This window comes from Bos mutus, chromosome 22, assembly GCF_027580195.1.
Source record: "Bos mutus isolate GX-2022 chromosome 22, NWIPB_WYAK_1.1, whole genome shotgun sequence".
Taxonomy (NCBI): domain Eukaryota; kingdom Metazoa; phylum Chordata; class Mammalia; order Artiodactyla; family Bovidae; genus Bos; species Bos mutus.
The window spans coordinates 12,239,863-12,263,872 of record NC_091638.1 but is presented as its reverse complement, the minus strand read 5'-3'; the positions used below and the strand labels follow the sequence as shown (position 1 = coordinate 12,263,872).

Here is a 24,010-nt window from a genome sequence, read left to right as displayed (position 1 = left end):
CATTTAAAGGGACCAGTGAGAGAGGGACAGGCTTCAAGTGTTTTCTCCTTCAAGGAAACAGCACTGTCCGTGCTTATATCAGGTATCTGGCTATGGGAGAGCAAAGAGAACGAGGCCCCTCTGAAGACACACAGAGGCACTCCAGGCTGGGCTCCCGCTGCAGGGGATCAGGACAGAATCTCGGCAGCAGAGGAAGGGGGGAGCTTTGGTCTGAAAAACCCAAGAGAGGCCTCCCTCCTGTGCCCACACCTCATGATCGCCCGCCCAGCCCAGCGCCCCTCAGGCCCGGCCCCTGCTCACTGGGGCAGGGGGTGTGGCACCACAGGTGACCCCGCGCTCTGCCTGCCTCCCCCAGGCCTGAAGACCATCGTGGGGGCCCTGATCCAGTCTGTGAAGAAGCTGGCCGATGTGATGGTCCTCACGGTCTTCTGCCTCAGCGTCTTCGCCCTCATCGGCCTTCAGCTCTTCATGGGCAACCTGAGGCACAAGTGCGTCCGCAACTTCACGGTGCTCAACGGCACCAACAGCACCAATGCCTCCGTGGAGGCCGACGGCCTGATCTGGGCATCGCTGGACGACTACCTCAACGACCCAGGTGCCGACTTGGCTCTGTGGCCCCCTGGCAGTGTTCTGACACCCCCACCAGAGCTGGGCATCTCCCACCCAGGGCCGGGCATCTCCCATACAGGTCTCCTTCCGGGGACATCCAAGCCCTACCCGCCCCCCTAGAGACCTGGCTGGGTGTCAGGGATCCCCGCCCCTGCCCTCTGGGGCTCCGGGAGAGAGGACGGCAGAAGAGCAGTCTTAGCACTGAGTTCTCAGGCTGCATGGGGAGATGACCCTTGAAGAGCAGGAGGATGGAGAGATAGATAGGAGAACAGCAGTTACCACGTTTGCAGGGTCAGGAATGGTGAAGAAACCAGCCTGCCTGCAGGGGGAGGGTTTTCTCTTGGGAAGGGGTCGGGGAACAGAGCTGGGACAGTTTTTGAGGCTTCAGAGTGGAGACCCCAACTGCCTGGCATGGGCTTTGTCACTTGAGGTCAGTGATCCTTGTCAGGATGTTAATTCCATCCGTGTGCAGCCCAGGACAAGCTCTGTGATGCTGCAAAGCCATGTGGGCCCCTCAGGTTGTCTCACTGCCGTGTGGGTTACACTTCCATCCTCCAGGCTGATGGCCAGAACCCCCCTTGTCTAGAGCCATCAGTCTGGACCAAAGGTTGATGGTAGATGGTGGTACAAGGCCATGTGCTCGTCTACAAGGGCCCCAAGGGCCATTCTGAAGTCAAGGCCTCTAACCTACACCAGCAGTCCACTTTGGAAAAATGAAATAGATGGAAACTCTGTGAGTGAATCTGCTTGTGATGCAGCTGTGGCCATGTAGCAGCAGTTCCAAAACTTTCATGCATGCAAGAGTCACTGGGAAGGTTCCGGGAAACACAGACTGCTGGGCCCCACCTCCTGAGTTTCTGAGTTGGTATCCCTGGAAAGTTGCCTTTCTCCCAGTTGATGCTTGATGCTGCTGGTCTTGGAAAACTGCTGCCTAAGACCGAGGCAGGTAGTGGGGCGGGAGGGGGACTGATAGATGGCCTCAGAGTGGAGGCGACGGGATTGGTGTCCCATGTCTTACCTGGTCCAACCTTAGCCCAGTCTGAACAGACCCCTGCCTCCTAGTTCGTGGCCTCTCATGACCGAGGTTGGCCCCTGAGTGATTGGAGCAGGTGTAGAAGTTCCCTGTGGGGACTTCCTGAGTCCACTGGGGACACTGACAGGTGACTGTCTGAGGAGGAGCAAGCAGAAGGCCAGAGAAGCAGCCAGCATTGCCTCAAACCTAGCCAGAGGGCAGAGGTCAGGGCCGGAGCAGAGAAGCAGACGGAAGACACCCAGTGGTGCCTCTGTACCCCTCCCCACATCCAGGATGTAAGTTGGAAACCCCAGGAGTCTGGACCCCACACGCCCCTCCTTATCAGATGCTTCTCTTCCAGAAAATTACCTACTCAAGAATGGCACCTCTGACGTGTTACTGTGTGGGAACAGCTCCGACGCTGGGTATGTACCACCCACCCCCCAGGGCCACCTCACCCAGCCAGGGGACTCTCCTTCCAGTGCTTTCTGTTTATGCCCTTGATGCCAGGGACAGCAAGACCTTTCCCTGGTTCTCTTCCCAGCCAGGTCTCTGGAAGATTCCCCCCACCCCCACAGGGAGACAGCCGGGAGAGGTAAAGAAAGAGAAGGGGGCTCACCTCTGTAGGGAGGGCAGACAGAATGCTGAAGAGAGGACCCAGGAAGCACCGCAGGGCCCCCCACCAGTCCAACCCTGGCTCCATTCCCTTCCCAAAGCCCCCCAGGGTGGCACCCTCCCCCTCCAGTCTTCGCTTTCTCTGTCTTGAACTGTCCATCAGGTTAAGAGTAAGCATGGCCTCCCCTGGTGGCCTAGACTCTCCTCCAGGGCAAGCGGGGTGTGGCTCCCAGAGACCCCGGTGCCACGTGCATCTTCTGGGGCCCTGTGTGCGCCTGCACCTCGGGCAGGGTAACTGCTCCGCAGGGCCACACAGGCTTACCGAGGGGAGTGCTCTGTGGGGCGGTAGGCCTGCTCGTCTGACTGTGGAGTTCCAGAGCCCTTCTTGTTGCCAAAGAGAAAGTCTTCTTTTCTTAATTTAGCACATCAGCAAGGCGCAGAGGCCCCTTGGTTGCATCCTCCTACTTGCCAAGTTTCCCTTGTCCCCATCCTGTCTCACAGTCCACTCATGGCTCCAGCCCAGTGCTCCCTTTTGGGAGAGAGACTGTCCCCTCCAGACATGGCTGGGCCCCAGTCTGTACAGCCCGGAGTCGTCCCGCAACCCCATGGTCTGGCTTTTGCCCGGGTCTGGCCTATTCAGCTCAGCCTCAGTGCTCCCCCTGAGTGTCTGCCCTGTGCCCAGCTCCCCTGGGGTGGGCAGGCAGGGAGGAAACCTGAGCCAGGCCCTGGACACTTCCTCTGCGAGGGGAGAAGCAATGCAGACACCAGCTGGGATGGCATGTCGTGTGGACAGAGGGAGCTGGATTTAGGCCTGGCAGCAGACAGATGAAGAGAAAAGGAGAAGCCTGTCCCGGGTGGGAGGCACAGTGTGAAAAATCAGGAAGGCAGGACCCCGCTGTGTGGAACTAGAGTCTCGGGGACAGAGGCCCTCTCACAGCGTGGAACAGAGTTGGTGCGTCTGGCCACAGGACATGTCCCGAGGGCTACAGGTGCCTGAAGGCAGGCGAGAACCCTGACCATGGCTACACCAGCTTCGACTCCTTCGCCTGGGCCTTCCTCGCACTCTTCCGACTGATGACGCAGGACTGCTGGGAGCGCCTCTACCAGCAGGTACGTGGGTGCGCAAGGCCGCCAGGATGGGCTGAGCGCCCAGCAGCAGGGCCCAGGCTGCAGAAGTGACTAGCTACAGGCGGCCCCAGCAGCTTCCCCACTGGCCAGAACAGAGTGGGGACAGAGGGCTCTTGAGGGGCGGGGCTCAGCAGGCAGAGAAACTTGCCTTCTGTTGTGACCAAGGACCCAGCCCTCTGTATAAGACACTCTGTGCTCTGTGAGTGGGACGCTAGTTCACCCTACGTGATGCAATACTTGCTCTGTCAACTGGAGCATTCTGCCTCCTCCCACGAGTGGGGCACCGCTCGATGTATGTAGGTCCCTCTCTGTAGGTTAAGATGCTTCTGTCTTTAGGCGGGACATGTTCTACTGCCTCTCCATGCTGTGGCCGTTTGAACCCCTGGCACAGCCAGGCTGGGCAACTTGGAATTTACGCCCATGACCCAGATGGAGCCCCAGTGAAGATGACCTCTGCCCCCTTGCTCCTCCAGACCCTGAGGTCTGCAGGGAAGATCTACATGATCTTCTTCATGCTGGTCATCTTCCTGGGCTCCTTCTACTTGGTGAACTTGATCCTGGCTGTGGTCGCCATGGCCTACGAGGAGCAAAACCAAGCCACCATCGCAGAGACAGAGGAGAAGGAAAAGCGATTCCAGGAAGCCATGGAGTTGCTCAAGAAAGAGCAGGAGGTGAGTGAGCAGTGCAGCCAAGGAACCTCCAGACCAAGCCTTCACCTGACCATGGGTGCCTACAAGCGTGATACCTGCTGGGTCATACTGGTATCTGGGGGTGTGATGCATGTTGGGTAAAGCTGGTACCTGCTGTGCAAAACCAGTGTCTGGAGGTATGATGCATGTTGGGTACAGCTGGTGGCTGTAAGTGATGCATGCTGGGTAAAGCTGGTACCTGCTGGATAAAGCAAGTGTCTGGTGGGTATAGATATTTCCTGTGAATGTGGTGTCTGCTGAATAAAAATTTGTTAGCTGCTGAGTGAAGACAGAGCCTGTTCATGAGGTGGGTGTAAGTGGTGCCTGCTGAGTGAAGGTGGGCCTTATGAGGATGGTGCCTGCTGGGGGAAAGCTCTTCCCTATGACCATGGTCTCTTCCGGATGAAGTGGTGCCAGGTGGATAAAGGTGGTGGCTCCAGGCTAAAAGCGGTCACTGTGAGCCCAGTGCATGCTGGGTAAAAGAGAATCTTGTGTCCATAGACATAGTTTATCCTGGTCAAGGGATACCTTCTGTTGGGATAGGAAGATCCAAGGTCAAAGGCTCAGGCTCAGCAAATGAGGACTGGTAATGCTGCCGTGGCTGTCCCCACAGTCCCACACATGGGTGCTGGCAGCTAACTGCAGAACAAACCTTTTAGAAGCCAGGCCAAGGACATCCACAAACTGCCCTATTCCACCTCCTCCAGCACCCATTTTGGCCAGCCAAACCTTCTAGAAGATCCCCTGCCCTCTAGTTCTGTCACTTCTGCTCATCAACACCCCCAGTCGCACCTGCCCAACACTCTACTCTTTCATGAGCTGTCCACTTTCGCCACTACTCTCCTCCTCCCTGGATCTGGATGTTTCTCGAAACATCCTGGGTCTGTCTGTGCACACCTCTCCATAATGCCCCCCTTTTGGGGTGAGTGGGCAAGTGCACTTACTGTTGGGGAAAACCAAGGTGCTGATAGTTGCCTGGCCTACCTTGGCTTGAGTCTGCACCCTGTCTCCATGACCATGACACCCCTTCTTCCACCATTTTTCAGGCCCTCGCCATCAGGGGTGTGGACACCGTGTCCCGCAGCTCCTTGGAGATGTCCCCATTGGCCCCAGTAACCACCCACGAGAGAAGGAGCAAGAGAAGAAAACGAATGTCTTCAGGGACGGAAGAGTGTGGGGACGACAAGTTCCCCAAGTCTGACTCAGAGGATGGTCCCCGAGCAGTGGTAACCCCCAGCTGCAGCTCTGCCCCTTTCAGGATGGATCTGGCATCCAAAAGCCATCATGCTAAGCCTAGTGCTGTCAGAGCCCCCATGGTTGCTCCCCAAGGAAAATATTCCTTGAGCCCCCTCCCAGTCCCTCCTGTTTCCCATGGCCACTCTTAGAGTGGAGAAGCCCTGGGCAGAGGGATAGGGTAGGTTTGGGTGTTAGCGTATCCCCAACCTCAGCTAAGTCCCAGCACTGGAGTTGGGGGCACCCCCATCATGTGGATTGGTAGGAGCTCACAGACATGCCCAGATGAGCAAGGGATGTGGCTGATTGCCGAGGTCCTGCTCGGGCCAGGCCTGTCTATACCATCAGGAGCCTTCTGCTGCTTCTTTCCCATATGAGCTTCAGTCTCAGAGCCCCAGGAGCCCAGGCCTCAGGTGAGCAGAGACCCCAGAAAATGCAGGATTGCCTGTAATCTGCACCCCTCCTCGGAGCACCCCTAGTTCAGCCCCCTCGGTTCCTATGTGGCAGACAGAAGCCCTCAGTGCTCCAAGTTGAGCCGGGGCCGATACCGTGAGTGACAGGCCGGGAGCACGTGAAACGCTGTCCCAGCCATGTCCTCTCTCCGTGCCTTCAGAATCGTTTCAGCATCACCCATGGCCTCAGCAGGACCTCCATGAAGCCGCGCTCCAGCCACGGGAGCATTTTCACCTTCCGCCGACGGGACCTGGGCTCCGAGACAGATTTTGCGGACGATGAAAACAGCACCGCCGGGGACAGTGAGAGCCACCGCACATCACTGCTGGTGCCTTGGCCCCTGCGGCGGCCTAGTACCCTGGGACAGCCCAGTCCCGGAACCTCAACTCCCGGCCACGTGCTCAACGGCAAAAGGAACAGCACTGTGGACTGTAACGGGGTGGTCTCCTTGCTGGGGGCAGGAGACCCCGAGGCCACCTCCCCAGGGAGTCACCTCCTCCACCCTATGAAGCTGGAGCGCCCCCCAGACACGGTGAGCCCGCCCCACGGCGCAGCACCAGGCACATGCCATCTCCCAGACTGCTCACCACAGCCAGGTCTAAAAGTACTTGCCAAGTATTTACTGAGCACCTACTGTGTGCTGGGCTCGAGGATAAATAAGCCTACCAAAAAAAAAAAAATCTCTCCTTCCTAGACTTTCCAGACAGACACAAATCAAGAAAGAAAAAGAAGAAAAAAAAAAAAATATATATATGCATATCAGGGCTTCCCTGATGGCTCAGTGGTAAAGAATCTGCCTGCCAAAGCAGGAGACCTGGGTCGGGAAGATCCCTTGGAGGAGGAAATGGCAACCCACTCCAGTGTTCTTGCCTGGACAATTCCATGGACAGAGGAGCCTGGTGGGCTACAGTCCATGGGGTCGCGAAAGAGTCGGACATGACTTAGCGACTAAACAACAAACGAACGAATATGTGCATATAATGGTGATAAACAGGGATGAGAGTTAAACATTTAGCAACTAGCCAGGCACTGAGACACTGCAGTGGCAAGACCGGTGCTCTGGAGGCCCTGTGTGTGCCCGGGGTGGGCCGGGAGGGCTGTGGACCCTAGGCAGTCTGGAGAAGGGCCAGAGTGGCAAGGGGACATTTCCTAGGTTCTGGGCAACAAGAACCTCATCAAGTTTGAAGTATTTCAGAGCTTTACAAACCGGTAAATGTTGGGGAATACTGACCCAAACTCTAAGTATTATGGAAGAACAAAAGTAGGAAAGAGAGAAAGGGAAACCTCCTTACTGCAGGGTATTAAAACAACAACTTAATGGAGGCAAGTGGAGGGGGTTATGGCAGACAGGTTAGCACTCAGATTCTAGAGACAAACTGGATTTGAATCTCGCCTTATCACTTACCAGCTGGATGGCTGTGAGCAAGTTCTTTTATTTCTCTGCGCCTCAGATCTCTTGCCTGTAAAATGGATTTAAAACAGCCACCTCAGGGACTTCCCCGGTGGTCCAGTGGTTAAGACCGCAGGCTTCCATTGCAGGGGGAATGAGTTTGGTTCCTGCTGGGGGGACTAAGGTCCTCATGCTGCACGGTTTGGCCAAAAATAAATAAAATACCCACCTCAGGATTGACGTCAGGATGAAGGGCTAATGTGCATAAAGTACTCAGGACATGCACACATGTGTTGATGTGGTGATAACGACGTAGTAACGGACTGTCTTTGCATCATCTAGGGGAAGCATGTTCTAGGCCCAAAGAACAGCAAGTGCCAAGACCCTGAGGCAGAAGCATGCCTCCCATATGGGAGGACACACCATGAGGGCAGGGTGCAGGAAACCAGGGAGTGAAGGGGAGAGGTGTTGGAGCGACTGTCAGAGAGGTGACGGGGATGGAGGTGCCAGATAGTTAGAGCTAGTCAGAGCTTTGATCACTCAGTCAGCCGATCCCATGACAGGCTGGTGACCGCCCAGCCGGTCATCAAGTGCCCTTGCTGACCGCTGTCCCCCAACAAAGGCCTCGGAGCAGCCCACCCAGGAGAAGGGCAAATGTGCGGCTCAGACCCTGAGGCCGGCAGGAGGTGGAGAAGGGCAGACTTTCTGAGGAAGCGGGACAAGACAGGGAAATCTGAGCAGAAAGGTGGAGGCAGGCTGGAGAGAGAGACTGTTGCTCCAGCTCAGATAGGTGCTGCAGCTGTGGGACTCTGCACGGGTTAACGAATTTCTCTGTGCCTCCGTGTCCTCACCTGCTGGTGGTGATGGTTTAGTCGCAAGTCGTATCCGACTCTTGCGACCCCATGGACTATAACCTGCCAGGCTCCTCTGTCCATGGTATTCTCCAGGCAATAATACTGGAGTGGGTTGCCATTTCCTCCTCCAGGGAATCTTCCCAATCCAGAAATCAAACCGGGCTGTCCTGCATTACAGGCAGATTCTTTACCGACTGAGCTACAAGGGAAACCCCATCACTTGTTAAGTAGAAATAAAATTAATATCCACATCAGCAGGTTGTGGTGAGCCAAGCATGTACCATCCGATGCAGAAGTAAAAACTTGGCCAGCACCTCAGGTGCTCCCCCAGCATCCCTCTTCCCAGTTTCCTCCCTCCTTCCCACCCAAAGTTAACCATTATCCCAGCGTCTAACACCAGAATTTCATTTGGCCTGTTTTTTTGTATGTTATATAAATGGAATCATAGAGCATTAAAAAAAAAAAGTTGTGGCAAGGACTGAAAGAGTTAAAACCTGTCTGGTGCTTAGACCAGTACTTGCCTCATGTTCGAGGAATCATTACTATTAGCTATTATTGTTATTAGAGAGCAAGAAGGTGTGACAACTCCAGGAGCACCCCCCAAGCGCCTGGGGCCCTCACACTGCTCTGGAGTGGGGAGTCAAGGAGAGGGTCCTGGGAACACACTGGGGGAGACCATAGCTTCTGGGTGGGTCTGGGGAGGCCCCTGGCCATCACTTGGAGGGTGGGGTGTCCAACTTCCCAGGAACACAGATTTCCAGGGCCGCAGGTCCAGCCCTGGAGCCTCAGCCTTGTGGAATCAGGTCAGCAGCTGGAGCACTAATAGAATTTCCTAATCTCATTAGGGAGAAAATCATCTCATTGTACTGCACATGTCGGGAGGAATCCAAGTTCAAACACTTCATTACCAGGAACTCTGACTTCACCCATTCTCACTTCGGTGGGGCCCATTTGTAACCTTAAAGGGATTAGCAGGCCAAGGGGGTTATTTGAAAAGTTAAAGAGATTAGCGGGCTGTCGTCCCCTGAGGAGGCCTTCCCTGTGTCTGCCGGGCCCCTGGCGATACTCCTGCCCATTTCTAGTCTGAAAAAAAGGCACAGTGTCGGGCACATAGTGGGTGCTTCATCAACAGGGAGAGAGCTGACCCGACCGACAGCTGGCTTTAATTGGGAGCAGAGGGTGAAGGTTTGCTTTGCTTGATATCTGAATATGTGCCTGGCCCCAAAGGCAGAGGGGGTGTTAGAGGCACCTTGAATAGATTCATCTCCTTCCTTCCTCCCCCACCCCCACATCATCTCAAGGACAGAGCTAGAGTTTAACCCAGGCCCCTGGCTGCCATGTGTTTATCCATCCATCCAACATCTACCCAGGACCAACCCTCTGTGTTGAATGCCAGCCAGTGTTTAAGGCACCAAGGATATGGACAGAACAGACAAGAGCTCTGACCTCGTGGAGTTGGCATCATAGTCAGGAAGACAGTAAACTGATCAATATTTCTAGGGACCAATAATGGTCATGTGATAGAAAGTCGCTAGGGGGAGGGCTGGGAATGGGGAGCTATTAGTTAGAATACACGGGGAAGTCCTCCCCGTGAAGGTAACATTAAAATTGGCCAGTAGAAGACTTTAGGGAGCCAGCCACACGTATGTCGAAGAATAGAGCTTTAGGCAGAGGGAACGGAAAGTGTAAAGGCATTGAAGGAAATAAGCTTGACATGTTTAAGGGATGAGAGGGCTGGGCAGGGCTCGGTGTGGCGGAACCAGGAATAGAAAATGAGTTGGAGCAGTTAGGGTCTAGACTGTGCAGGGCCTTGTAAGCTATAGAGAAGTTTAGATGTGCTATGAATAAGACGGGGGAGAGTTGTTATTCAAAGGATTATCAGGAACTGATTTACTTTTCAAGGGTATCTTTTTCAGCTGTGTAGAGAATAGAGGAGAGAGAAGAGGCCAGTTAGGAGGCTGTTGTAGTATTTTTGGAAAAGAGATGATGAGAGCATGCCCTAGAACAGCGTACTAGTCATTTCCACAATACTGCTGCGAAACAAACTACCCCCAAAGCCAACGGCTAACAGCAAGTGAGAACTCACGCTCACCTCTCTGCAGGCTGACCATGGTTAGCCTGGTCTAGGTTGACCTTGGCCAGGCAGCTGTGCCTCAGACTGCACGTGGCTGGCTCCATACTATAGATTAGGCTCAGGGATGCTCCCCTTGTGCTTGTCCTGAGCCGAAAGGGTGGCAGCTGCTTGGGGAAGCTCTTTTCCTGGAGGATTGCTGGAACACAAGGTGAATGGCACAAGGACAATCAAAGCTTCTGTTCACAGCATGTCCACTGACGTTCCCTTGGCCAAAAGCAAGCGTGTCACCAACAGGACAGGGAATTTTGCTTCAGTCACAGTGGGAGAGGAAAGAGTAAAATTTGCTGAATGAAAACCCAAACTATCACAGGTGGTAGAAGAGAGAAGTTGGGAAAATTTAAGACATGTTTGTGAGTTAAGCTGGCCTGATTTGTGGATGTACTGGACCCAGGGTACTACTGCTCCACCAGCTATGTATCCCTCTCAGGCACCTCTGCTTGAAGACTTCCCTGACTGGGAGCTCACTACCTCCCTAGGCAACACTTTAGGGCAATTCCACGGATCACAAAAGCTGACCTTAACTTGAGCCCAGATCAATGTATTACCCCACCCCAGGCCCTGACCCCCATCTTCCCTCTGACCCACAGAGATTATAGTGCCTCACTCTTGCACGCTGAAGAGCCCAGTGCCTTCATCAGCCCCACCTTGGCCTCACAGACTATGGCCATGCCGACATGAAGCCTCTGTGGGCCCCGCTTGGTTCTGTGGGAGGTTCTGAGTAAGCCCAGGGAATGTATGTTTTGCCCCTCTTTTCATCAGGACTCATGCTGTCTCCATTCACAGGCCTGGTTCTTTTACTTACAAAATTGGTGCAAGCTTGTTGAAAACAAATCTAACTGTGCAGAAGTCAAAGGCCCTGCCCTCCCCACACAGTCCCACTCCCCGGATACAGCCACTTTAACAATTTAGTGTGTTATCTTCCAGATCTTTTTCCTGTTTTCTCATCAAACGGTCCTGGAAGTGCTCCCATGGGAACACTCATGCAACAGCCTTGCTCTCCTTACTGTCTGTGTCAGAGGCCAGAGTTGGATTGTATCCATAACTGATTTTAACATTCTTCCTATTGATCAGTTGTTTTGTCTTTATGGTATTAGGGACAGTGCTGCAGTGAGCGGCGTTGCATATTTTTGATTGCACGTGTATAATTATTTATGAAGTTCAATTATTAGGCAAGGAACTCAGAGCCAACTGAAAATTTTCTTAGTAGATACAGCTAAGTTACCTCCACAAAAGCTCCGACTAGCTATGTCAAAGCATTGTGCTTTATGCTTCTATTAATGTCACCTTAGAGCATGGTACATATTTTTTTTTCAGCTTCTGTATGCTCATGCCTCAAGGGAGGTTGGGATCAATTAAGACTCCCAGATCGTTTTCACATGTACTAATGTATATGAGAGCATCTGGTTAAAGAACTCAGTACATGTCGTTTCCCACCCAGGAATCACCACTAATGAGAGATGTGCAGGAAAAGAAAACAAAGGGGATAACGACTGGCGAGAGGGGAAGTGTTAACTGGGAGGGAGCTGGGAGCAGAGCCCGGTGTCACGTCAAGACCCCTATGGTGGCCCCCTGGGACCTCCCCAGCCTGAGTCTGGGGCACCTGCCCCAGGTCCAGGTGGACCCCCGTCCATCCCCAGGCTGATGCAGATCTCTCGGTTACACCCAGACCACACCATCGGAGGAGCCGGGCAGGCCCCAGACGCTGACGCCCCAGGCTCCGTGTGTAGACGGCTTCGAGGAGCCAGGAGAGCGGCAGCGAGCCCTCAGTGCAGTGAGCGTCCTCACCAGTGCCCTGGAAGGTCAGCACCCCGGCGTCATCCAAACACTGCCCTCCCCCACCCCTCCGCTTCTGGTCTGAACCATTACCCAGACCGGAGCCAGGCTCGCCCTAGCTGCTGAGCCTGCCTTGGACATCCCCACAGCTGTCCCAGACTTTTCAGTCTCTGTCGCCTGTCCTGAGTGTCTTTTCATCTGTGCCAGCTTGTTTTGTCCTGGGCATCCTCAGGAGTCATGCCTGTGTTTCTTCCAAATGTCCTTGCAGCTGCCCTGCCCCATCCCAGGTGATCACTGGTCTCATCCTGTCCTCTGCCGAGTATCCCCAGGTCTGCTGGGGCCGTCCCACCCCAAACATACCTGTTCTAGCCTATTCCCCATCATTCCCCATCTAGCCCAGGCTAGTCCAAGCATCCCACATCTGTCTCAGCTAGTCCCACTTTAGGCAACACCACATCTCATTCATCCTGAGCTTGGTACCAGCCCCCTGATTTGTTCCCTCCTGCCCCATATGACTCCTGTCCCAGGCACCACCCCCACCCCCACGTCTCTCCTGACATGTCCCAGATATCCACATCTGTTCCTACCTCTTGGGTCCTGAGTGTCCTTATATCTGCACTTGCCCATCTCAGATGTTGTCTCTGCCTGTCCTCCCCCGAGGGGCCCCACATCTATGTGGGAGTGTTGTTTCCAGAGAGCCCACACCTGTCCTTATCTGTCTTGTCCCCATTTTCCCCATACCCATGCTGGCTTTCTGTCCCTGTGGCCCTCTTTTCCCACACTCCAAGAGTAAGAAGTCAGGACACAGGCCCCTCTTCCCCTTAGCCTTCCCTGGCCTGCTTTCTGTCCCCCTGTTATGCAGCAGCCCTGTCATCTGCTGAGAACGTCATACAGCTTTTCTGGAAAGTTATGTGACACAGTCAACAGAAACAAGCCAGCTCACTGGCTCTCCCCACTCCCTGCCCCCAGAGCTGGAGGAGTCTCAGCGCAGGTGTCCACCGTGCTGGATCCGTTTTGCCCAGCACTACCTGATCTGGGAGTGCTGCCCGCTGTGGATGTCCATTAAGCAGAAAGTGAAGTTCATGGTCATGGACCCATTTGCTGACCTCACCATCACCATGTGCATCGTGCTTAACACGCTCTTCATGGCACTGGAGCACTACAACATGACGACCGAATTTGAGGAGATGCTGCAGGTCGGAAACCTGGTAAGTGCCGCTGGCAGCTAATTCTCAAATGGGCATTGTGGTGTGAAGGGCTCTTGGCCAGCTGCCACAGCCCTCGTGGGTGAGGGAGGAGGGACTCAGAGCACAAAAGGGTCTTCTGAAGATAGGCATCTTTATGGAAGACGTTCTGGTAGGAGCCTCAGGATCAGCTTTCAAGGAGCTGGGCGATGTATTTGGGAAAGAGAGTTAGGGATAAAGATGCCCAAAGGCTAGAAAACAAAAGTGAGTTGAGGGGATCCTGATGTGTGGGGACATGGGGCGTGGCAGTAATGGAGGAGGAGAATATGCCAAAAAGAGGCAGTTCTCTTAGGGAAAGGATGGATGGATGGTGGGATGGAGAGAAAGGAGGAAGGGAAGGACACAGAGATGGATGGATGGATGACTGGGTGAATGAGTGAGTGACTAAATCAGACAGAGACAGATTTGAATTCTGACTCAGTCTTACTATATGACCTCAAGCAAATTACTTAGTCTCAGTAATTGGTACAGTAAGTATTTGCTGAATGTAATAAATGTAAAATTAGTATGACAATATCAAACTCAGGAAGCTAATGAGGATTGAATAAGATAATGTGTGTAATGTGCTTGGCTCAGAGTTTGATAAACAATAAGCACTCAAATGATAGCTGTGGTTATTATCTTTGTTGTTGTTGTTGAAGAGACTATCCCTGGAAGTCAGAATGTGTCAGTTCTAATTCTGATTTTTTTCTCTTGACACCAAATCAAGTCCTAGCTCTTCACCCTAAACATGGAAAACTGAGGCCAGAGAGGTGACATACTGGGCTGGCGTGTGGCTCTTGTCTCCTGACCCCAGGGGACAGGGTCCTGCTGGTCCTTCTGCAGCAGATCCCAGGGCAGAGCTGCAGAGAGCCCACTGGCTTCTGGAAGGAGCTCCTGGGGTCATTGCTGAGGTTGAGTGGGCAGAGGGCTCATTCAGTCCAAGCTGTCTCCTCTTGCAGACCCAGCCCAGTCTGTCTCAGTCCCAGCTCCACAGTGGCCCCCACGGGCGGGCAGGTCTCCTACACTGTGGAGTGTGAAGATCATTTTCCCTTATTACTTTCCATATCCAGAGCTCTAGGTAATTCTCTACAGGGTCTGTTGACATTTTTTCACAAATGTGAGTCTGTTTTGCTGTGGTTCTACTTTTCTTTCCTTCTGTATACAAACAGAAGGAAAAGCTAGCTCTCAGTCTGTAAGAGTCTCATTGCACTATTGTGCCGGCCTTGTGTTGGTCGGTCTGCAAGTGGTGGTTATGTAGGGTTTCAGCTGAATGCAATTTTAATGGAATGTGACCATTGGGTTGGACGGAGCCATTCGTCAAGGTGATGAAGAGCACAGGTGGCTTCCCTGGACCACTAAGTTGTGATTGAATTGTGATTGTGTTAAACTTGTGGTTAGATTATTAGTAATAGGTCATGTCGTTGGATTACAGCTCTTCTTTCCTGTTTGGATAGCTTTATTGTTAGTATGTAAGATTTTAATTGTCTTGCAGTTAATATTAATATTCTAGATGGTTTAAATATTCAATGTAAAGAAACAAAACCACAAAAATACGCATGGGTAAATAACCTTGGTGTGAAAAGAGCCTTTCTAAGCATGTCGCTGAAGACAAATTCCATAAAGGAGAAGATTGATAGATTTAACTAGCCCATTATGTAAACAAAGGTAAAAGGCAAATGAAATGCCTGCTTTTAGCAATACTGTGGAGAAGAAAACCTGAGATGTCTCCAACTCCAAAACAATTAAAAATATAGCAAAATTATAGCAAATTATGGCAAAATATAGCAAATATTCTTTGACACACATAGCAAAGTTCATGAAAAGGAAACAGAACAAAAATCCCCAAGTGCCGAAAACAAAGAGGGACTTAAAAACTGTAGCAGTAAATGTGGGAAATCGTTCTGTAGTTGCTTTAGAGGGTGGGATGGGTGCTGATCGAGTAATTTGGGGGGCTTGGATTTCAGTGATCATGCAGAGACAAGACTTGTGTTTGGGGCAGTGCAAGTAGGGTTTGGAACCGAGTAGCCCCATAGGAATATGACCCTACATTCAATACAGTGGTGAACTAAAAAAAATTCACACGCTGGCCCTGGGAAATGATAAAGAAGGAAGGTTGTCAGTCTCAGTCAGGGCTGGAGAGAGGGGCTGAAAAAAAGTGAGCCTTGGGAGCTTGTGTCTGTGAATTTGGCTTTATACAGATTTGGAGTTTGAATTTATACCTGACTGTTCCTGGAACCTGCTTAAAAAATTAACACACAGATAAGGTGTCCATATGTGCGTGGATTTATCTCTGGGCTTTCTATTTTATTCCATTGATCTATGTTTCTGTCTTTGTGCCAGTACCATACTGTCTTGATAACTGTGGCTTTGTAGTAGAGCCTGAAGTCAGGTAGGTTGATTCCTCCAGTTCCATTCTTCTTTCTCAAGGTCGCTTTGGCTATTCGAGGTTTTTTGTATTTCCATACAAATTGTGAAATTATTTGTTCTAGCTCTGTGAAGAATACTGTTGGTAGCTTGATAGGGATTGCGTTGAAGCTATAAATTGCTTTGGGTAGTATACTCATTTTCACTATATTGATTCTTCCAATCCATGAACATGGTATATTTCTCCATCTATTAGTGTCCTCTTTGATTTCTTTCACCAGTGTTTTATAGTTTTCTATATATAGGTCTTTAGTTTCTTTAGGTAGATATATTCCTAAGTATTTTATTCTTTCCATTGCAATGGTGAATGGAATTGTTTCCTTAATTTCTCTTTCTGTTTTCTCATTATTAGTGTATAGGAATGCAAGGGATTTCTGTATGTTGATTTTATATCCTGCAACTTTACTATAGTCATTGATTATTTCTAGTAATTTTCTGGTGGAATCTTTAGGGTTTTCTATGTAGAGGATCATGTCATCTGCAAATAGTGAGAGTTTTACTTCTTCTTTTCCAATTTGATTCCTTTTATTTCTTTTTCTGCTCTGATTGCTGTGGCCAAAACTTCCAAAACTATGTTGAATAGTAATGGTGAAAGTGGGCACCCTTGTCTTGTTCCTGACTTTAGAGGAAATGCTTTCAATTTTTCACCATTGAGGATAATGTTTGCTGTGGGTTTGTCATATATAGCTTTTATTATGTTGAGGTATGTTCCTTCTATTCCTGCTTTCTGGAGAGTTTTTATCATAAATGGATGTTGAATTTTGTCAAAGGCTTTCTCTGCATCTATTGAGATAATCATATGGTTTTTATTTTTCAATTTGTTAATGTGGTGTATTACATTGATTGATTTGCGGATATTGAAGAATCCTTGCATCCCTGGGATAAAGCCCACTTGATCATGGTGTATGATCTTTTAATGTGTTGTTGGATTCTGATTGCTCGAATTTTGTTAAGGATTTTTGCATCTATGTTCATCAGTGATATTGGCCTGTAGTTTTTTTTTTGTGGGATCTTTGTCAGGTTTTGGTATTAGGGTGATGGTGGCCTCATAGAATGAGTTTGGAAGTTTACCTTCCTCTGCAATTTTCTGGAAGAGTTTGAGCAGGATAGGTGTTAGCTCTTCTCTAAATTTTTGGTAGAATTCAGCTGTGAAGCCGTCTGGACTGGGGCTTTTGTTTGCTGGAAGATTTTTGATTACAGTTTCAATTTCCGTGCTTGTGATGGGTCTGTTAAGATTTTCTATTTCTTCCTGGTCCGGTTTTGGAAAGTTGTACTTTTCTAAGAATTTGTCCATTTCTTCCACGTTGTCCATTTTATTGGCATATAATTGTTGATAGTAGTCTCTTATGATCCTTTGTATTTCTGTGTTGTCTGTTGTGATCTCTCCATTTTCGTTTCTAATTTTGTTGATTTGATTTTTCTCCCTTTGTTTCTTGATGAATCTGGCTAATGGTTTGTCAATTTTATTTATCCTTTCAAAGAACCAGCTTTTAGTTTTGTTGATTTTTGCTATGGTCTCTTTTGTTTCTTTTGCATTTATTTCTGCTCTAATTTTTAAGATTTCTTTCCTTCTACTAACCCTGACACTCTCCGACATATATCACAGCAGGATCCTCTATGACCCACCTCCCAGAATATTGGAAATAAAAGCAAAAATAAACAAATGGGACCTAATTAACCTTAAAAGCTTCTGCACATCAAAGGAAACTATTAGCAAGGTGAAAAGACAGCCTTCAGAATGGGAGAAAATAATAGCAAATGAAGCAACTGACAAACAACTAATCTCAAAAATATACAAGCAACTCCTACAGCTCAACTCCAGAAAAATAAATGACCCAATCAAAAAATGGGCCAAAGAACTAAATAGACATTTCTCCAAAGAAGACATACACATGGCTAACAAACACATGAAAAGATGCTCAACATCACTCATTATCAGAGAAATGCAAATCAAAACCACTATGAGGTACCATTTCACACCAGTCAGAATGGCTGCGATCCAAAAGTCTACAAATAATAAATGCTGGAGAGGGTGTGGAGAAAAGGGAACCTCTTACACTGTTGGTGGGAATGCAAACTAGTACAGCCACTATGGAGAACAGTGTGGAGATTCCTTAAAAAACTGGAAATAGAACTGCCTTATGATCCAGCAATCCCACTGCTGGGCATACACACTGAGGAAACCAGAAGGGAAAGAGACACGTGTACCCCAATGTTCATCGCAGCACTGTTTATAATAGCCAGGACATGAAAGCAACCTAGATGTCCATCAGCAGATGAATGGATAAGAAAGCAGTGGTACATATACACAATGGAGTATTACTCAGCCATTAAAAAGAATACATTTGAATCAGTTCTAATGAGGTGGATGAAACTGGAGCCTATTATACAGAGTGAAGTAAGCCAGAAGGAAAAACATAAATACAGTATACTGACGCATATATATGGAATTTAGAAAGATGGTAACAATAACCCGGTGTACGAGACAGCAAAAGAGACACTGATATGTATAGAACAGTCTTATGGACTCTGTGGGAGAGGGAGAGGGTGGGAAGATTTGGGAGAATGGCATTGAAACATGTAAAATATCATGTAAGAAACGAGTTGCCAGTCCAGGTTCGATGCATGATACTGGATGCTTGGGGCTAATGCACTGGGACGACCCAGAGGGATGGTATGGGGAGAGAGGAGGGAGGAGGGTTCAGGATGGGGAACACATGTATACCTGTGGCAGATTCATTTTGATATTTGGCAAAACTAATACAATTATGTAAAGTTTAAAAATAAAATAAAATTAGAAAAAAAAATTTTTTTTAAAAAGAGAAAAAAAAATTAACACACAAAGAGACTCTAATAAGCATAGTTAACACTTGTTGAACACCTAATTTTTTATAACAACCAGTAAGGGAAATGCTATTATTATTACCCCTATTTTACTGATGGGGCTTCCCAAGTGGCTCGGTGGTAAAGAAGCCGCCTGCCAATGCAGGGCACACGGGTTCAATCCCTGGGTCAGGAAGATCCCCTGGAGAAGAAAATGGTGCCCCACTCCAGTATTCTTGCCTGGGAAATCCCATGGACAGAGGGCCTGGCAGGATACAGTCCATGGGGTCGCAAAAGAATCGGACACGACGCAGCGATTAAACAAAAACAACATTTTACTGATAAGGTAACAGGCAGAGTGGTCACACAGCCAGGAAGTGAAAGACCCAAGATTAAATCCAAGCCTTTTGTTTCTAGAGCCCGTGCTCTTCGCTAGTGGCTTACACAGCTGCACCACAGCTCGAGCTTTGTTTCCGTCTGCCTGCTTCCAGTCCAAGTTATACTGGAGCCCTTATCAGTGTAGTAAGAGAAGAAAAAGAAGGAAGAAGGAAGGAAAACAGATCCAATGTTATTTTCTAGATTATGTTGTTGTCTAGAGAAATAATCCAAGAAAATCTACAGAAGGAATATTAGAACTAGTAAGAGAGTTCAGCAATGCTGGTAGGTACAGGCTCAATATATTAAAATTAATTCTGCTCCAAGACACCATGAGTGATCATTTGGAGAGAGGAATTTATAAGTTAACACAATAGCAATAAAAACTGAGGAATATAGGAATAAACGTAGCAGAAGATTATAAATTTGATATGAAAAATTATAAAAGCATTGAAAAACAGTTAATTTAGTGCAGCAATATGCCATTTTCATGGATGAAAGTCTGAATATTGTAGAAATATCAGTTCTGATCAAATTACACCCAGATGCTTGGTGTAATTCTGATAAAAATCCTAACATACTTTTTACCCATGGGATTTGACAAGGCAGTCCTGTAATTCATATGGAAAAGTAAAGTCTGTCAAGACAAATTAAGGAATTAGGTGAGGAGCTTACCCTGTGTGTGTGCATGCTAAGCTGCTTCAGTCGTGTCCGACTCTTCTGCGACCCTATGGACTGTAGCCTGCCAGGCTCCTCTGTCCATGGGGATTCTCCAGGCAAGAATACTGGAGTGGGTTGCCGTGCCCTCCTCCAGGGGGTCTTCCCGACCGAGGTTTCAAACCCGCGTCTCCCACATTGCAGGCGGATTCTTTATCGCTGAGCTCCTGGGGAAGCCAGAGCTTACCCTCCCGTGTATAAAATATGTTGTGGTATTTCCATGCGGTGAAACACTATGCACAATTAGAAGGAATGCATATATATCTTTCAATATGGATAAATCTCATAAACATGATGTGAAGAATAAAAGGAACTTACAAAAAAAAAGAATACATAGGGCATGGCCCCTTTATATAAACCTTAAAACCAGGCAAAAATACTTAGAAACATGCATGATAGCAATTACCTTGGAGTCAATGTAGTTCTGTAGAGTGGGTTGCCATTTCCTTCTCCAGGGGATCTTCTCAACCCAGGGACTGAACCCGGGTATCCCGCATTGCAGGCAGACACTTTACCATCTGAGCCACCAGGGAAGCCCAAATAGGTACCTGCAAGACTCGGTTAGGTATTTGGCTATGTTCCTCTAGAAGTGAGGTGCAGTCACTCAGTCGTGTCCGACTCTTTGCGACCCCATGGACTGTAGCCTACAAGGCTTCTTAGCTTTACCATCTGAGCCACCAGGGAAGCCCTTCCTGTGACTAACGATGCAGCGAAGAGAGCTTCCTTGGACGTGCCTCCTTGCACAGACAGGGAGACTTTCTTAAGACTATACATATCTGACATTGTTACAGCTTGGGGTATGCGCAGCTGTGACTTCCCAGATACTGTACAACTGTTCCCTGAAAGGGCTGCACCAAATCCACGCTCTTACAGAGTGTGAGTTCCCACTGTTTCATGTCGTTGCCAACACAGAGAAGTTTATTTTTGATTCTCTTATGGGTGAGAAATAGTAACTCAGTGTTGATTTAATTTGCATTCTCTGTGTGTCGTTTGTTTATAACCATCTGAAGGTCCTCTTCTGTCATTTCCGCCATCCATTCTTGTGGTTGTGTTTTTGCCACTGAGTTGTCCCTCTTCTCCGTACGGATGTGTAAGCATTCAGTATATATTCTGGATTCCATGTCTTTCCAGTTAGATACTTTTCCTAACTTCAATTTCCAGTTTGTGGTAGCGATTTCACTGTGTTTACCGCATCACTTATTATACAGATATAAATTTTAATGTATGTAAATTTAGCAATCTTTTCTTTCATGGTACAAACTTTCTGTGGTGTTAGAGAAAGCCTTCCCAACCTCCAAATTTTAAATATTTCCCCCCATTTTTATTCTAGAAGGTTTAAATGTTTATTGTATTTGGGTATTGAATCCATTTCCCTGCAACTAATTAATGAATATAGTGTGGGGTAGGAATCTAAACTCATTTTCCTCCATAGAGGTAACCATTCTTCTCAGCATCGTTTACTGAATAGTCTGTCCTTTTCTTCCTGATTTAAAATTCCATCTCTGTTATTTATCAAGTCTCCAAATATGCGTTTCCTATTTCTGAGTTCTTAATTCTGTAGCTCTAGTCTGTTTTTCTGTATTTGCACCAATATTATAAGAAAATCGCAATGTATACAGTGCGTTTATTGCAAGGCATAAAGTACATTTATTTATGAACAACACCCCAAAAAAGGCAAACACCCTAACAGGAAAATAAGTAAAGGATATGAAGAGGCAACTTTACAAAAGGAGAAATTTAAAACATTGAAGAAATGTCCAACAAAACAACAATAAAAAACAGCCTTTGTCCTGTTGGACTGGAGAGGTGAGTGAGACAGGAATTAGCATCTTTATGGGGAAAACAGTTTTCCCATGTGGTTCATGGAATTGCTTAAAACCTATCTCTGAGGATCATTTAGCACCCAGGTGTCAGAATCTCTGAAAGTGCTTGTTGACTGTGCAATTCCGTTTCCAGAAATTTATAATAAGAAATGAATTGGACCAGGGATCATCACTGGCATTGTAAGGGCATGAGAGCAAAGCTGGATAGTTTAAGATGTGCAGAGAACAGCAGCCAGACCTGGGTTCCAGAGCTGGGTCTGCCTTGGGGGAATCTTGGGCCAGTTTCTCCATCTCTCTGAGCCTTGAGTGTCCTCATATGTAAAATGGGGAGAATAATAACTCCATAGGCTGTTTATAAGAGTTAGAGTTCAAGGATGTCAAGTGGGTGAGAGGGTGGTTATTGTTCTCTTTGGCCTCATTTATTATGACTGCTGAGATATCCAGCCCCAGCAGGGGCTTCAGATACAAACAGCTCTTCGTGTTTTACAAGCTCACTGGGATCTGACAGACAGGCTGTGAGTGTGGGCACCCACCTCCCCTGACTCCCAGCAGATGGTTCACAGAGCCCTGAGCCCTAATAGTGGCTTCCGATGAAGTGGGAAGATTTTGCCTGCAAAGGTCTGTCTAGTCAAAGCTATGGTTTTTCCAATAGTCATGTAAGGATGTGAGAGCTGGACAATAAAAAAGACTGAGAGCTGAAGAATTGAGGCCTTCAAACTGTGGTGCTGGAGAAGACTTTTGAGAGACCCTTGGACAGCAAGGAGATCCAACCAGTCAACTCTAAAGGAAATCAACCCTGAATATTCATTATAAGAACTGATGCTGAAGCAGAAGCTCCAATACTTTGGCCACCTGATATGAAGAGCCAACTCACTGGAAAAGACCCTGATGCTGGGAAAGATTGAAAGCAGGAAGAGAAGCAGATGACAGAGAATGAGATGGTGGGATGGCATCACTGATTCAATGGACATGAGTTTGAGCAAAGTCTGGGAGATGGTGAAGGACAGGGAAGCCTGACGTGCTGCATTCATGGGGTTGCAAAGAATCAGACACTACTGAGTGACTGAACAACAACAAAACTCTCTAACCTTGGCTTATGTCTATAATGGGATCATACTGTACACATTATAAACTTACTTTTGAAACATAACACCTTGTGACTGTCCTTTCATACTAATTAAACATCTGCTGCTGCTGCTGCTAAGTCGCTTCAGTCATGTCCGACTCTGTGCAGCCCCATAGACATCAGCCCACCATGCTCACCGTCCCTGGGATTCTCCAGGCAAGAACACTGGAGTGGGTTGCCATTTCCTTCTCCGACAGCATCGTTTTTTTTTTTTTTTTCCTGTAAGAAAAATAGTTGTGGGATATTCTACTGTACAGATGAGCCATAAATAGTTTAACCATTTCCTTGTGATGGGCATTCTTTTGTCCCTATTAAAAACATTGCCATAATGTTCTTCTCCTGGTTCTCAAATTTATGAGCTACTTGACTCCAAGCATATTACTTAACTTCTCAGTGCCTCAATTTCCTTACCTGTAAAATGGGCTTAATGCTACTTTTCTTGCCGGGTTGTTAGGCAGGTTAAAATAAATGACTTATTCTAAGCATTCTAGCCCAGCTCTAGGCACATAGTCAAGCCTCAAGAAATGGTGGCTGATTGTTGTTACATTGAGAAAAGTCATCACATGGACAGGGAGGAAGTGGGAACAGCATGGGCGAAGGTGCTGAGCCGTGGAAGCATGAGTGTTTGTGGAAATGTGTGAATTTGGTGTGTGTGAAGCAGGGAAAATTTCCTGTGGCAACATGGGCTTGAACAAGTCTGGAGCTGGGTGGTGTCGAGGTCCACCCCAGCCTCCCCTGATCCCAGGTGCCTCCCAGAGCCGTCAGTCTTTAGCCGTCAGTGGGCTCGGTTGTTTTTGAGGCCCAGGCTGGTGGGTCATGTCTGGGAAACAGCAGAGTTGGCTGGAGTTATCGGGTTGGAGGTGTCCCCAAGGAAGTGGGCCAGGGCCGAGCAAGCACCCACTGGGATTCTGGGCACAGTCAGAGCTGGCAGCCCTGGAGGGGGACCCTCCCGGAGCAAGAGTCAGGAGGTAGGGAGACCCTGCTGCCAGAGGCTCTTTCCAGCCTAAATGTTGGGAACTCCTCATTCCCACTCCTTCCCAGGTCTTCACAGGAATCTTCACAGCAGAGATGACCTTCAAGATCATTGCCTTGGACCCCTACTACTACTTCCAGCAGGGCTGGAACATCTTTGACAGCATCATCGTCATCCTCAGCCTCATGGAGCTGGGCCTGTCCCGCATGGGCAATCTGTCGGTGCTTCGCTCCTTCCGCCTGGTACCCGGCTGGGCCTGGCAGGGGTGGGTGGGTGGGGGCCTGGGACCACTGAGGCATGCCCTCTCTGAGGCCATCACTCAGTCACCCCTGCTCTGATCTTTCATACGTTCACCCAGAAGCCATTCGCTAGGTACAGCCTAGGCTAGTATGGGCAATGTGGGGGACACAGAGGTGGGCAGGGGAGCTATCCCTCCCTCCAGAGGGGCATTTGGGGTAGTATCCATCCTGATAATTTGCAAAGCCCTTTATGGTTCAGCATGCCCCGTTTAGTCCTCACAGTATCTCAGGAGAGGAGCTAGTGTTACTGCATTCCCATCCTACACATGAGGAGACTAGGTCTGAAAGAGGTGAAACAGTTTTCCAAAGCCACATGGCAGGTAACAGGTGGAGC

The 24,010-nt window shown here is 48.8% G+C and overlaps 1 protein-coding gene across 7 annotated transcripts in view; it reads left to right on the top strand.

The window, feature by feature from the left end:
* The window catches only part of SCN5A (sodium voltage-gated channel alpha subunit 5), a 90,035-nt gene that overhangs the window by 23,088 nt on the left and 42,937 nt on the right, over window positions 1-24,010 (top strand). For all 7 annotated transcript variants that reach the window (XM_005901131.2, XM_070360484.1, XM_005901132.2 and 4 more), the window contains exons 6-14: window positions 356-595; window positions 1,983-2,046; window positions 3,205-3,346; window positions 3,838-4,035; window positions 5,100-5,279; window positions 5,900-6,271; window positions 11,784-11,916; window positions 12,860-13,098; window positions 23,446-23,619. In XM_005901131.2, coding sequence (XP_005901193.2) covers window positions 356-595; window positions 1,983-2,046; window positions 3,205-3,346; window positions 3,838-4,035; window positions 5,100-5,279; window positions 5,900-6,271; window positions 11,784-11,916; window positions 12,860-13,098; window positions 23,446-23,619 — 1,742 coding nt within the window. The remainder of the gene's footprint in view (window positions 1-355; window positions 596-1,982; window positions 2,047-3,204; window positions 3,347-3,837; window positions 4,036-5,099; window positions 5,280-5,899; window positions 6,272-11,783; window positions 11,917-12,859; window positions 13,099-23,445; window positions 23,620-24,010) is intronic.